Source organism: Genypterus blacodes, unplaced genomic scaffold (assembly GCF_046128005.1).
Source record: "Genypterus blacodes isolate CSIRO-AG114 ecotype Tasmania unplaced genomic scaffold, CSIRO-AGI_Gbla_v1 ptg000133l_1, whole genome shotgun sequence".
Lineage (NCBI taxonomy): Eukaryota > Metazoa > Chordata > Actinopteri > Ophidiiformes > Ophidiidae > Genypterus > Genypterus blacodes.
In genome coordinates, this window is record NW_027466935.1 from 2,727,038 (window position 1) to 2,740,642 (window position 13,605).

General features: G+C 46.0%; 1 protein-coding gene across 1 annotated transcript; it reads right to left on the bottom strand.

Annotated features, from left to right (window-relative positions):
- Nucleotides 1-402: 402 nt before the first annotated feature.
- Nucleotides 403-13,462, bottom strand: mrrf (mitochondrial ribosome recycling factor). Its single transcript, XM_076164173.1, has 7 exons — nt 13,373-13,462; nt 11,087-11,260; nt 10,746-10,898; nt 7,172-7,290; nt 3,219-3,310; nt 1,552-1,711; nt 403-1,455 (listed from the first exon to the last, which is right to left on the bottom strand). The coding sequence occupies exons 2-7, from the start codon at nt 11,256-11,258 to the stop codon at nt 1,378-1,380; spliced, it is 774 nt and encodes a 257-aa protein (XP_076020288.1). The 5' UTR covers nt 11,259-11,260; nt 13,373-13,462; the 3' UTR covers nt 403-1,377.
- Between the last annotated feature and the right edge of the window lie 143 nt (nt 13,463-13,605).

Below are 13,605 nucleotides of genomic sequence, written 5' to 3' on the forward strand. Positions count from 1 at the left end.
TTAGCGCCGAGCGCCAACTCAAACCGCAGCGTGAGTTTTATCATCGCAATGTCTCAGCTCATTGTCTCGAGATAAAGTCGGAACACGTCGTTTGCGTCTGTAACCGCGAATAGATTGGCCGGCGACGAGATTTTAAGTGTGCGGGGGCGAAACCTTTGATGTGAGCCTCTGTACCGCGTGGGGCGTCGACAGCCAGTAGCAGAGGAAACGAATCTAAACGAAGAAAACAAATCAGGATAAAGACGAAGACAAAGTCAGCGACCGCATAATAGAACAAAGCCCCTGGTGTCGGTGTAAACGTGGCTCCGCTGTGTTGAAAGGTGTGGAAAACAGCCATTATCTTCTTATCCGCCCATTCAAACCTGTCTTGTTATTGATCCGCTCTACTATTTCTGACCGTGGCTTTAAGACGGAGAACTATTTATAAGTCAAGAGTGCGCGGCGTTAGAAACCTCTTTGCCTAATGGACAATTGTGGTGCCAGCAGCCGGGCCCAGAGATCTGTACACAGGAAAAGTCCATTATCACTCCGGCTAATGGCGGCGGAGGAGACGGGGAGGCGGGGGGGACGACGACTTCAAAACTAAAACGAGGGGAAAAGAAAAGAAAACAGGGGAGAAAGATGACGCATGCGGTACAAAGCAGAGTTTCTTTAATGGAGACCATCAATAATGTGACTTTGCCTGCTTCATTGTGTTTACAGAGTCGCTGGATTATCAATCGTAGACGTGGGCAGCAATTAAAGAGATTTTCTTTTTTTTGGGCTTTATTTTTTTCCACAGACTTTGGAAATCAATGCGAAACAAATGTTTGGCAACAAGCGAGAGCGCTATCTGTTGGGGCGACTCCTGCCCCGTTCTGGAAGTCTCGCCCTTGCCACCGAGTGGAACCCGCAGCCCGTTTACATTCAGACGGGTGCGTTTGTTTTATATAAACAGACAGCCCTTGCGGCAGGAGGTTTGATTAGGAGGAGGCCCGCAAATCCCATTAAAAGTCCATTCGTCCCTTGCTCCGTGTTTGTTTGAAGACGGGAAGAGCAACAGCGGGGGAGGACAGGAGGAGGAGGAGGAGAAGGAGGAGGAGGGGGGGCGACGACTGAGAATCCGTCGCCGTTGTTTCCGTGCCAGTTTCTGTTTATGCGTCCAGAAAGGGGGAAACGCAGATATCGCCCAGAAGCGAGGGACGGGATCTGTGCCAGTCCTGTGTGTGTGTGTGTGTGTGTGTGTGTGTGTGTGTGTGTGTGTGTGTGTGTGTGTGTGTGTGTGTGTGTGTCAGGGTTCAAACCTCGGATTCCGCCGCAGCCTCCATTTTCTGTCCGCATGTATAACCAAAGTATGACAGTATTAAAACTAAGCCCCCCTGCTGTGATGGATCCCAGTCAGCCTAACAGCTCCTTGGTCTTGGTTGCCAGCTGTTTGTCGATGTCCACCGCGATGTTGTCCGCCATTTGCTGAATCTGTGAGGACGGAAAAAAAACAGAGAGATGGTGCGGTTACTTTTATCAACACTTTTCGTTGGGTTCCTTTCCCTGCGTCCGTCTCGTCCCTCCTACCTGCTTTTCTACGAGACGTATCGTGTCCTCCGAGTGAACCTCCTTGACCTTTTTGACCTGAGCGACGGCGTTGGAGCGAACCCTCCGCAGTGAGTCCTTGGCCTTGTTGGTGAGCTGCTTGGCCAGCTTGGAAAGGTTCTCCCGGTGCTCCCGTGTTATTCTGACCGGGAATAGTGAAGACAAATAGACAAATGCACAGAAGAACAAAAGACAGAAGATGAATTTATGTTTCTTTGTTTTTTTCTCATTATTGCAGAGAAGAAACTTGAAAACCGAGATGAGTTTTCCCTTTACATGTGGCGCCGTCCCCACATCACGTTGTGTATGCGTGGGCACGGCGACCGCTCCTCAGTCCAGAGCTGCCATATCTGTCAACCCACCAACAACTTTGTATTCACTTTGCAGGCGTTAATCACTCGGGGAGGAAACGCTTCTTCTCAATTTTCGCTCTCCATATTTTCCCTTAATTGGCTTTGTGTTGTTTCTGCCTCCGGGACTATTTGCAAACAATCCGAGTGCGGCGTCTATTTACCGCAAACAATACGGCCTAATTACTGATTCCAGGGCCAATCAAGGAGCGCCTTCTCTTTGGATATGCAAATGGAGGCTCGGAGCGTGCCGAGGCTGATTGCAGGGGGGAGAGCAGACCCGACTCTCGTGTCCCTCCTCTGCCAGACTAACACCTGCTGCTTCACACACAGACACACACAAGGGCGTTGGTGTATATGTAAAAAAATAATATACAGTATACACACACACACACACACACACACACACACACACACACACACACACACACACACACACACACACACACACACACACACACACACACACACACACACACACACACACACGATTGGTGACTGAGTTAGTGACAGATTGTTTAAGTTGGCAGCGAGAGAGAGCGAGAGAGAGAGAGAGTGACCCCACGCTCACATGGACACGCTGGGGGTCTGAATACGTCCACACGCACAAGTCAAATAAATCTGTCAGTTACAGCTATTAGCTCGGAGACGCGAGCGCGGCTTTATTAGCCACTGGGGAAGAGAGAAGAGAAAGGGGATTTATTAAAAAGGAGTCAAACAAAAAAGAAAAGAACGGCAATAATTTGGCACTTGGCCTTTGTTAGTAGAAGCAGAGAGGAAAAATGTGGAGAGGGAGACGAACCAGGGACGTTGTTATTGTTACGGTAACGCGCACAAGTTGCCACCACTCTCTCTTTTTCGTCGATATGATTTGTAACAGTTTATTGCTCTTTGCGATGTTTTGACCGCTGAGAAAACCTGCAGATGTCAAGACGCCGTCACTACATCGCTCAACTCCAAGTTCAAGTTAGTTCAAGTGCAGTTAAAATTCTGATTCTCTTCTAATAGAGGCAATGAGATGAACAAACCAAGCAGAGGATGGAAAGAAAGTGAAAAGAAAAGAGCTGGAAGTCACAAAACGGGGAAGGATTTCTGCCTTTGGGGATGTGTGTGTGTGTGTGTGTGTGTGTGTGTGTGTGTGTGTGTGTGTGTGTGTGTGTGTGTGTGTGTGTGTGTGTGTGTGTGTGTGTGTGTGTGTGTGTGTGTGTGTGTGTGTGTGTGTGTGTGTGTGTGTGTGTGTGTGTGTGTGTGTGTGTGTGTGTGTGTGTGTGTGTGTGTGTTAGAGAAAGAGAAACTCACTTGGGAACGGGCACCTTGATGATCATCCCGTCCACCTCTGGGTTGAGGTTCATGCTACTCTCTCTCAGGGCGCGGGTGGCAGCCGCTGTAGCCTAGGGGTACACACACACACACACACACACACGCACAGGCACAAGCACACACACAAAGTTAACTTCTAGCACTGGGGTGAAAAAAAAACAGCAGAATTACAACTGGTAGTGGCCGACCACAGCTGGCAATAATTAAGGTGTTATGTGTGTGCGTGTCTGTAGTGTATGTGTGTTTTGTGAGTGGGGTAGGTGAGGTGGTGGGGGGGGGGGGGGGGGGGGGGGGGGGGCAGGCTGGCCGTCGGGGGAAGCCCTCGCCGTGTGGAAGTGCCTTGGGCCACTGTCAGCGCTGGGCCCTGTGGGACACTCCTGAGAGGATGCAGGGCAGGGCTTTGACCTTCTGTGACCTCACAGGAGAGAGTGCGCGTGCTTGTATGCGTACACACACTCACACACACAAACTCACTTATGAATGTTTTTTTAAAACCAGTGATATTTGAACACAGATGTCTGATAAATGGGGATGAATGAGGGCAGACGTCAACGGGACAAAATACTGCAGAGCTATGAGCTATGATGATTAAAATGTATTGTTTTTCCTCACTGGATAATCAATAAAGACTTCAAGATGTGTATTATTAGACGGTTTCTGACCAGAGCTTGTGTAACTGCAACAGACTGTGTTTTATGTAAAGAATTCAGACTTTCAACCTTCAAGTTTGACGATGATCAAACTAGTTCTTAGGTCAATAGGACAAATACATCAACAGATAATTGGTTCAGAATACATTTAGATCAAGTTCATGCCACAAACGAACCTTGTTGTGGTCCTAGCACTCGACAAATCCTCTTACTTCAGTCTACGTATACACCTAACTCACCTTTTTGCCTTAATTTGCAAGTACGGGCAGATAATTGCAGTATCGCACACGCGTGTAAGCTATGACTGGGAAATTTTACAAAGCGGAGATGGAAACACAGATAACAAACCAACATCAACAGAAATAAATGGGAGTAGAGCCGACAATAAATGAAGTCTGAGGAAAAGACAAAGGCAGAAATGAAAACATCTGCAGGGTATTTCCCCTCTCAGCTGTTGTCAGAAAGCGCTTCAGCCTGTGGATGAAGAAGTAAAACATGCAAGTAACATTTCACAAACACCATCTGGCATCTTTAGAAAGGACGGAAACATTCAGAGGGAAATTAAAGGAGCAACATTTGTGATTGAACGTCGGCGTGGACACGAGCCTGGAGAGTCACAATGATGAACGGCCGCAGCCACGAAACGCAGCGAAACCATTCAGATTAATGCCTGAAGAATCATCGTTTCATATCGCGTAATTGAATTTGTGGGTTTATTTTAATATAATTTAATTTATTTGGAGTTTCAGGACTTTCTCAAAATGTAATTCTTAGCTCTGTCATCTATTTGGGGGCCTGGAGGCGGGCAGGGGAAAGCGTACATGTGCCTCGAAAGGGGAAAAACGTACACAGCACTCGCATATGTAAAACATAAAGACATTATCCTGCAAATATACAGCACACGTCTACATTACAACCAGTGCATACAGGAAACCAAGAGGGGGAAGAAGCCAAATCCTTTGAACCGCTGAAAACAAAGTCACACTCCTCAAACTCTGCAACCGCATGACAATTCCCTGAGCTGAGCATTACAGCAGGGTGCAAACGTGCGATGTGAGGGAGAGCGAGCGTATCGTTTCCGCTCTCCCTCCGCTGCTGCTCTTTTCCACCGAGGGAGAAAGAAATGGCAGCGAGATTAAAGGGAATTTATTTGTGTGCGTTAAATTAATTCGCCGGCTCTCGTTCGTTTTCCTTTTTGTGAAGTCCATCCGGAGCGCAGACCCTCCGTCCCCTCCCCGTACGGCGCTCTGGTTGCTCTCTTCTGGAGCGGCCTAGCGATGATAGATTCGTCCCATACCTATGTTTGATTGTTCTCGGCGTCAAATTCATCACCGCTTCCCCCCAAACCCGACCGCTCGGGTTTTCCGCAAACCACCCCAGCGGATTTTTCGGGAAAAGGCCCGGGACAGGTTCTGGTTAATATGGAGGAGGAGGAAGAGAAATTACGCAGAAAGTTTCACATCAAAGGAGAGGGAGGAATGTGCGTCTGTGTGTGTGTGTTTTTAAAAGAAAGATCTGAGGAAAACACTTTGTTAACCACGTAGTGCGATGCTGTGGAAGTGATGCTATGCACGCACTCCGACTCTCATCCCACGCACACGCGCACACACACACACACACACACACACACACACACACACACACACACACACACACACACACACACACACACACACACACACACACCCTTGATCTAAGCATGCTGGTAGCTGCTGTTGCCTTAATTCCCAGGCTCCTGTTAATGAATGAATGGAAAACAATGGCAGGGGCCTCCGGAGCCCCTTTTAATGGATAGGCGTCATTATAATCCTATTAGCTCTGGGGAGTGTGGACTCACCTCTGGCGTGGGACACTGGTGAGGTAGGGTGCGATATATGCCATGTGTGAGTGTGTCCCACCTTCTGTGTGTGTGTGTGTGTGTGTGTGTGTGTGTGTGTGTGTGTGTGTGTGTGTGTGTGTGTGTGTGTGTGTGTGTGTGTGTGTGTGGTCTGTGGTCAGGGTTTCTGGGAGGGGAAATTCACTCACCGCAGGGTCATTCAGCCCGAATCAGGTGGAAGCCCAAATGTACCAATTGAAGATGCTGATAAATACTTAAATATGGGACAGAACCACATGTAAGTCGCAAAAATAGGGTGAATAAAGGAAATGAAAAGGAGCAAATTGTGTTTTCTTATGACGGACAGGTGGAGACACTTTAAGTCTTGTGAACACGCACTGGTGGGACGTCGACAAACGAGTCGTAGGGACTTGAGTGGATGCAGTTTTACCACAGACTCGGGAACGCTAGGCCCTGTCGCAATACAGGAACGGCATCAAGAGCTTTCGATGGAGCTCGCTAGCGTGTCCCTGCATCCCCAGGTGGGCAACCATTGATTTTTAGAGACTTGTAGTAGACATGTAGGCAAGAAAACAAATTTTAAAAGCGACAATCACAACACTGTTGGTACCCTGCTTCAGAAGTTAGATCAGAACTTTTGGTACGACACTTTAGGGTCACGTTTGTATCTGGTATGTCTTCGTTTTCTGATACTAAGCACAAATAAAAGTATAACTGTGTACATTAGCCAGAGAGGTTTCTGGCTTTTTACAGATTTCCACTGGAGCTTGGATGTGCTTTTGGTGAGATAAACTGCCAATTCCATTATTCATAACTGAATGTGCATGTATGTTTGCAGAATGTTGAGCTACAAAGTTTGATTTTCCAGAGCGGCAGAGAATCGGTCCACTACAAAAATCAGCATTACACCTCTGGACAGAATTTCTTACCGGAGGCCTGAATAGTAAAGAGTTGTATCATCTGCGAATGGAGGGAGGGAGGGAGGGAGGGAGAGAGAGAGAGAGAGAGAGAGAGAGAGAGAGAGAAGTGAAAAAAGAAAAATAATCCATTCCTTCCTAACCTGAGGGTAAAATGAGGTCATTTCCTACTCTGTGACAACTCACACGCAGACATAACCGCGTCTCCAACACACACGTCCACACACACACACACAGTTTGGGTCTGTGGTACTATCTTTCACCCCCAGAACAAAGGGCTCTCGCAGTGATCAATCAATTAGCATCTGAGACAGAGTTGGAGCGAGAGGCAGGTCAGATTTCATTTACACACCGAGCTTCTCGTATGTGAAGGATTAGAGCTCTGGTCTGCCTCACTTTGAGCTCTGAGGAAGAGGGTCTGTCTATGCTTTAGGATTTTTTTTCCTAAATAAATCCTTGTTACTGTGTTCTTTGGAAACAAACAGATACAATAATTAGGGAGACTGTGTGTGTGTGTGTGTGTGTTACCTCGGGGAAGCTGCTCATGTTGACCAGGAGGAGCTGAGGTGATTTCATGGAGATCTGACCCAGCTGGTTGAGAGGGAACTTCCCATCTTGAGTCGTCACCGAGATGTGATCCAGAGCCCCTTGGACAAATACACAAGAAACATACTTTTTAGTGCTCGACTTACACAAAAAGCGCCATACATCATTCAATTAAATCAGTCCAGTTTGATTTGATTCTTCAGGGCAATGATTTCATTTCGGAGCATCTCCTTTTGTAGACGACGGCTTTGAATTTGCGCCCCAAAGATGAAGAATGTTCTCTGCTTTTACGCCCCACATTTTAATAATTAAACTTGTTTGATGATGTTCCCACCAAACAGGGTCGACCTCCTGTCTCACCCTCAGCAGCAGTAACAGTAGTAGCAGTAATTTTTCGCCAAAATGACTGACATATGAGGGAGCGCTTTGGACTCGGTTTGATTGAAAGCGTCACACAGATTGGCTGCTGAAGTCGGGGGGGGGGAGTGATTTGATTCAATTATTTCTTGGAGCAGATTGTTGCGTTAAATCAGGATAATTTCTAATCAATACAAACAAATAAGTGGCTGCACTCCTGTAGACGCCACGCTTCTGGATTGATGTCACTTCAGTCAATTAAAAGAAAAACACACAGTCAATCATCCCGTCAGACGGATTAGCAAATAAACAGACGGGCAGTGACACACACACACACACTGACAGTGACTGTGAGTGTTTCCATGATCTATGATCCGTCCTCACTGTCTGCAGCCGGAGAATCAAAGGTGAGACAGCCAACATGAGCCTACTGCTGTCTCTCTCTCCCCCTCTCTCTCGCTCCCTCGCTCCATCCATCCGCCTGTCTGTCTCTCTCTTCCCGTCTGGCTAACCTCACATGCGCTTGTTTCCTCCTTCTCCACCTCTGCCTTACATCACTCCCTCCCCGTGTACCCACTGGGGGCTGTGCGGCTGGTGTGTGTGAGTGTGAGTGTGTGGTGGGGTGAAGGGGAGGTGAGCCAGTGTAATTTTTGCCCGATACCATCAATTTATCAAAAAGGATTTCAGGGAGGAAAAGTAGAGGAGATGAGATTTACATTAAAAGCTGTATAATGTAATGATGTGTATTCTTTTCTACTACAAGCAGCAACAGACTGATAGACAGACTGTCATCCTGCCTGCCAGTTATTCTGTCTGCCTGTCTGTCTCCCAGTGCCTGTCTGTGTATATGGAGGCTGTTTTTTGGCACTGGTGTATCCATCTATGACCTTCTGCCCGTCTGTCTGCGTTACCTGTGCCTTGACAAAGTGCACCTACACATCTGCAAGCACTTTAGGACGCCCGCCAGACAGACAGGGCGAGAGAGAGAGAGAGAGAGAGAGAGAGAGAGAGAGAGAGAGAGAGAGAGAGAGAGAGAGAGAGAGAGAGACAGACAGACAGACAGACAGACAGACAGAGACAGACAGAGAGCAGTTGTTAAGACTGGATAAATGCCCCAACTATTAGATTCAAATGTATAACGCTGCTTCTTTCAGTTTGTGACAAAACATTAAAGCTTATAAATGACCGACGACCTAATGAATTAAAATTACAGTTGAATGTCAGTGTTCCAGTCCAAACAGTCATTACATATTTAGAAATATTAAGGGAAATGGAAGATTCAGCATTATCTAAGCTCCATTTGCTTTCCCGTCCCTTTGGAAGATGCCAGCATGTTATTATTTAATCTGCATTATCAAATCTATTTATCAAATAAGAATCAGTTTGAATCCTTATTTATCCCTTTAAATCTAATTACAACTGTGCTACCCAGCAGTGAGCAATCAAACCTGGCAGGTCAGTCACCTTTGCTATTGATACGGTATCAGTATTAGACATTTCTATACAACTGCTTTAGACGAGGTATAAAGTTAATAAACAAGAGCCAAAACTTTCGAGTCAGGTTTTGTTTGACAGATTACTGGAGAACATGTGCTACTATATTATATATCATTATATTGTGCCGGATGTGAAGAGGAACTCAACCCGCTGTGGTGATGTAATGTCTGAAATAAGACACTTTTCCTCAAATGCTGTTCTTCAGTCAATTGCTCCATCTAATGTCTTAACTAGGTCTCCATGGAAACAAAGCTATGAGCAAGATTACCCATCACAGACAAACCACAATAAGTTGCTGAGTGTGTATTTGTGTGTGTTTGCGTGCGTCTGGCCAGGACCAGAGTGAGTCAGAGCCTGAATCTCTATGTATAGGTATCTTTACACTTGTGCATGTGTGTTGCTGCACACAAACAAACATACAAGCTTGCATACACACACACACATACACACACACCCCCCCCACACACACACACACATACACACACACATTAGCACACAGTCAGACTTAATGAGAGCCAGATGAGAGGGCCAAACACATACACACACAGCCTCACACAAAATACACACTTTCGGACAACTGACGTCATTCCATTCCACCATCTCATCTCTCCTGTCAGCTCTAAAGTCCTGCTGCCTCCCTGGATTACTGTGCAGCTGGACAAAAGAGAGGGAGGGGGAGGGGAGGGGAGGGGAGGGTTGAGGGAAGAGGGGAGAGCGGCAGGCAGCGAGGGACGGAGAGATGGAGGGTGAAGGCGAGGAGGATGACGAGATGGAGGGAAAGAGGGTGAGAGAGGGAGGATGGACAGTCTATTGAGAGATGAAGGGATTTCCTGCCCTGAGAACAAACGTTTCCTTGTGTGCAAATTTAAAAAAATGAGGAAAGGAAAAGAAGATTTAATCCAAAAGTATGAGGTAGACTGAAAACTTAGGTATGGGTAAAAGCCCAAAACACACTACAGACCTGGGAACTGATGGGGGAACAAAAAGGGTTAATAACGGAGGGATAAAAGAGGAGATTTGGTAGATATAAATTTACAAATGAAGCAGTAATCAAGTATTAAAGGTGCAGAAACCTGCACCTCCTCCCTGGAGAGCTTTCATTACATGTCCTGCCTCCCACTCCCCAGAGAGCGCCCCCAAAGCGTAGGGTCGCGACCCGGATGTAGTTGAGGGAAGAGAGGTCAACCCAGGGTTCAAGGTAAGGTTGTGCCGGGCTCCGCACTTTGAGCCTTTGGGCGCTTTTGTCAGGTAAAAGTGAAAACGCACCTTTGACCTGTGAAATCTGTTTTTTGTTTATTTACTTTCTAAGTGGATTTCAGTGAGTTAGTTTGTATCAAATATAAAAGAACTAAATGAAGAAAGTTTGTTAAGATGAAAGCTGTGGCAGAATTATTCTCATATGAGCGACATGTATGTGATATAACATGAATTTCACTGCAGTTACTCCATTGTTCTTACGCTATTCTTCTCAAAGCCTCTGTTAAGAATTGTAGGAAATAACAATCAATAAATTAAGCCCTTACATTTGTGACACGACTACAAACGTTCTTATTTTTCCATACAATGTCACACAAGGCCGGCACAATGTAACTATTGGAGGAAATCGGCCTCCTGTCTTTACATTAAATAATTTGGCTCTCTCGCCGCATGCGACATCCTGGTAGGAAGGACAGGCAGAGGGGGAAAACACGGGCCGGAATACCTGGCGAGGTTCGGATGCTGAGGTTGCGTGTGAAGTCTTCTTTGAGCACGCCGACCACAGCCATCATGTCCGCCTTCACCTCGTCCAGACTGATGATGTTCTCCACCAGGGCTGTGTTAATGTTCACCTTGGATGACTGGGCCTTTCCCTTGGCTGGCGGTTCGTACGGAGACGAAGAAGAAGTAAGAGAGGGATGAAAGACAGAGGGAATCGTATTTAAGAAACAAATTGCAAACCGTTAAATAAGGAACCCACATTGTATAAATCAGATTTATACATTTGCTTTAAAAATGTCCTCCTCCTCCAGAAATTCTACTACAAACAACCATCCCATCACTGACCTTTGGCCTTCTTGGTGGCGTACAGCCTGGTACATGCGGTGGGCAGGTGAGCGGCGGCGGGACACATGGGGACAGCGGGGACCCTGGCTGTGCCCGCGAGGGGACACCTGACCTGATGCACCAGGGAGCGACACAGCAGAGGCCGCAGAACGCTCAGGTGACTCATGGCCATACCTGTGTGGCAGAGGGAGGAGGAAGGACGACCAGAGAAGATCAAATGAATAGTTAAAGAATGACATCATCAAGCAGAAATCACTTAAACTATTGGTGATGGTGTGATTTAATATGAAGCAGTAGCTCCCTTCAGCCAGTAGGAGGTGGGCCTACTTCTATTAACGCAGAACAGAAGCAGAACCTCTTTCCTGTTACCACATAATCCCCATATAATGCAGAAATATATTAAGTCCATAGATTCTTCATTATATTTTGTTATACATGTGCTTTTGGTACGCTGCTCAGCTTTTACACAAACATCTAAGGGACACACTGACTGTGTAGTCCACCCCTACGCACAATTATTTGGGCATTCCTAAAGGGGGAAACGCCCGTTCAAAAATACACACAACAGGATAAAAACCACCTACTTCTTTTCTATGGACCAACCACCTCCCACCTTGCAAAGTGGCACTCAAGCGTGAAGTTGTGCCACTGAACCTTGACTCGCGCAGACACTAAAGCACGTCTTTCACAGTCAGTGGTTGTGAACAGCGACCGGTGTGCTGCAGTCTGAATGACACCCACTATTGTCTGGTGTGTGTGTGTGTTTATACCAGGCCGAGAGGAGAAACATACCATACTGCTGTGCGTGTGTGTGCGTGTGTGAGTGAGTGTGTGTGTGTGTCAACACTGGTGGTAACAAATAGGAAGCCAGTGATTTCCAAAAGATAAAGATCCAACAGGGACAAAAACAAGCAAATGTTTTTATCCATTGTCACGGTTTTTAAAGCTATGACCAGCAAATGTTTGACATGTTTCCAACAGTAAAATACTAAATGGTTATTCTTGGACTTGGATTCTATGGATTTTTAAACGAACTGAAGATGTTGTAGTATTTATACAGTTTGTCGGACAACTTGGTCGTAAATCAATGTAAAAGAAAAGCAGAAATCTAAGGTTTGCATACGTAGTTCTGCAATTACAACTAAAATTCAGGTATATCCAGAAGCTTAAAATGTGGTTTATATTAGGACAGGGGATAATAACATTTTTAATGATGCAACAGCTGATAAATATGTCTCATCATCACTCTCTGGTACAAACTGAATATTGACTCCAGATATCTAAAGGCCATATATTTAGGCTGGACCGTGTCCGGCCTCGTCCATTACGAGCCGATAACACACAGCCACAGCTGGAGGGGTTCCTGACAGGCCGATGCGATACGGCAAACTGTGGCAGATCAGATGTGGGACGGTGACAGATCCCTTAAGAAGGGAAGTGGAGCAGAAAACGTGAGGCACAGGTGTTCACTAGGATACTGTAGCCTCATATCCTGTATATTCCATACAGAGCAGCAGCTGCAGACACACACACACACACACACCTCTGCTCACATCCAGCTAGCAAACCCACATAGTCTCGCCTCTGTCACTTTGGATTTGAGTCGAAAATAACATGGAAGAGTATCTGATAATGTTTGGCCTGGATCTGGATCGCACACTTTGTAAATTACACAACAACACACATGGGCCACAGTCGAGCCTGACCATGCACTAAAGTACCACATCATTTAGACAATCAATTTCCTTTTGTTTGGTTTTATTTAAGTACAATTAAGTATTGCTTAAAGTATGTCTGTAACAGGTGCACTCTCCAAGTACTCTAAGCACACTAGCATTCATCTTATGTGGAGACAGAAAATTGTTTCAAGGTTTCACAAATCAGAAACAGATTTTCGAGTCACTAGCCATTCTTCCTGCCATACTAATTCAAGTGTAATGTAATGTAGCTGTAGCTGATTATTCTGTAACCTCTGTACACATTCTTCTGAGATTTAAAACACAGTCCATTCATTATTTTCACCACTAGAATAAAGGTTAAAGCAAGCTCACAGTAAACCAGGTCTGTTCAGCTAAGCTTATATTCTTATATCTACAATATTTAAGCCCGTATTTAACATTTCTAGTCAGTATGCTTTAGTTAATGTAGGTAAAGCGATGTGAAGGTCGATGCATGCACACGCCAAAGCTAAAGCATGGCATAAGAACAAAGCTATTCCGCTATTTTAACACAACATTAATGTAAAACCCGCACTAAAGTTAGATTTGCGACTGTTCCAACACTTACTGTCTCGTTTTACCTCTTTACAGGAACAATTTAGGGAGAAAGATCAGAGAAAACACACATGACACTCGGATGTGTCGACATAACCATGCGCCTGCGTTAGAGAGCGGAGGTATGTTTGAATAAATATAAAGGGTTCGCCGGGGGAGCGGAGTCTGGGCGTCATGACAGAGAATGAGTGGCGTCCACCAAACGGGAGGGGTGAAAACAAAAACCAGCGCTCCCAGTGACACCAT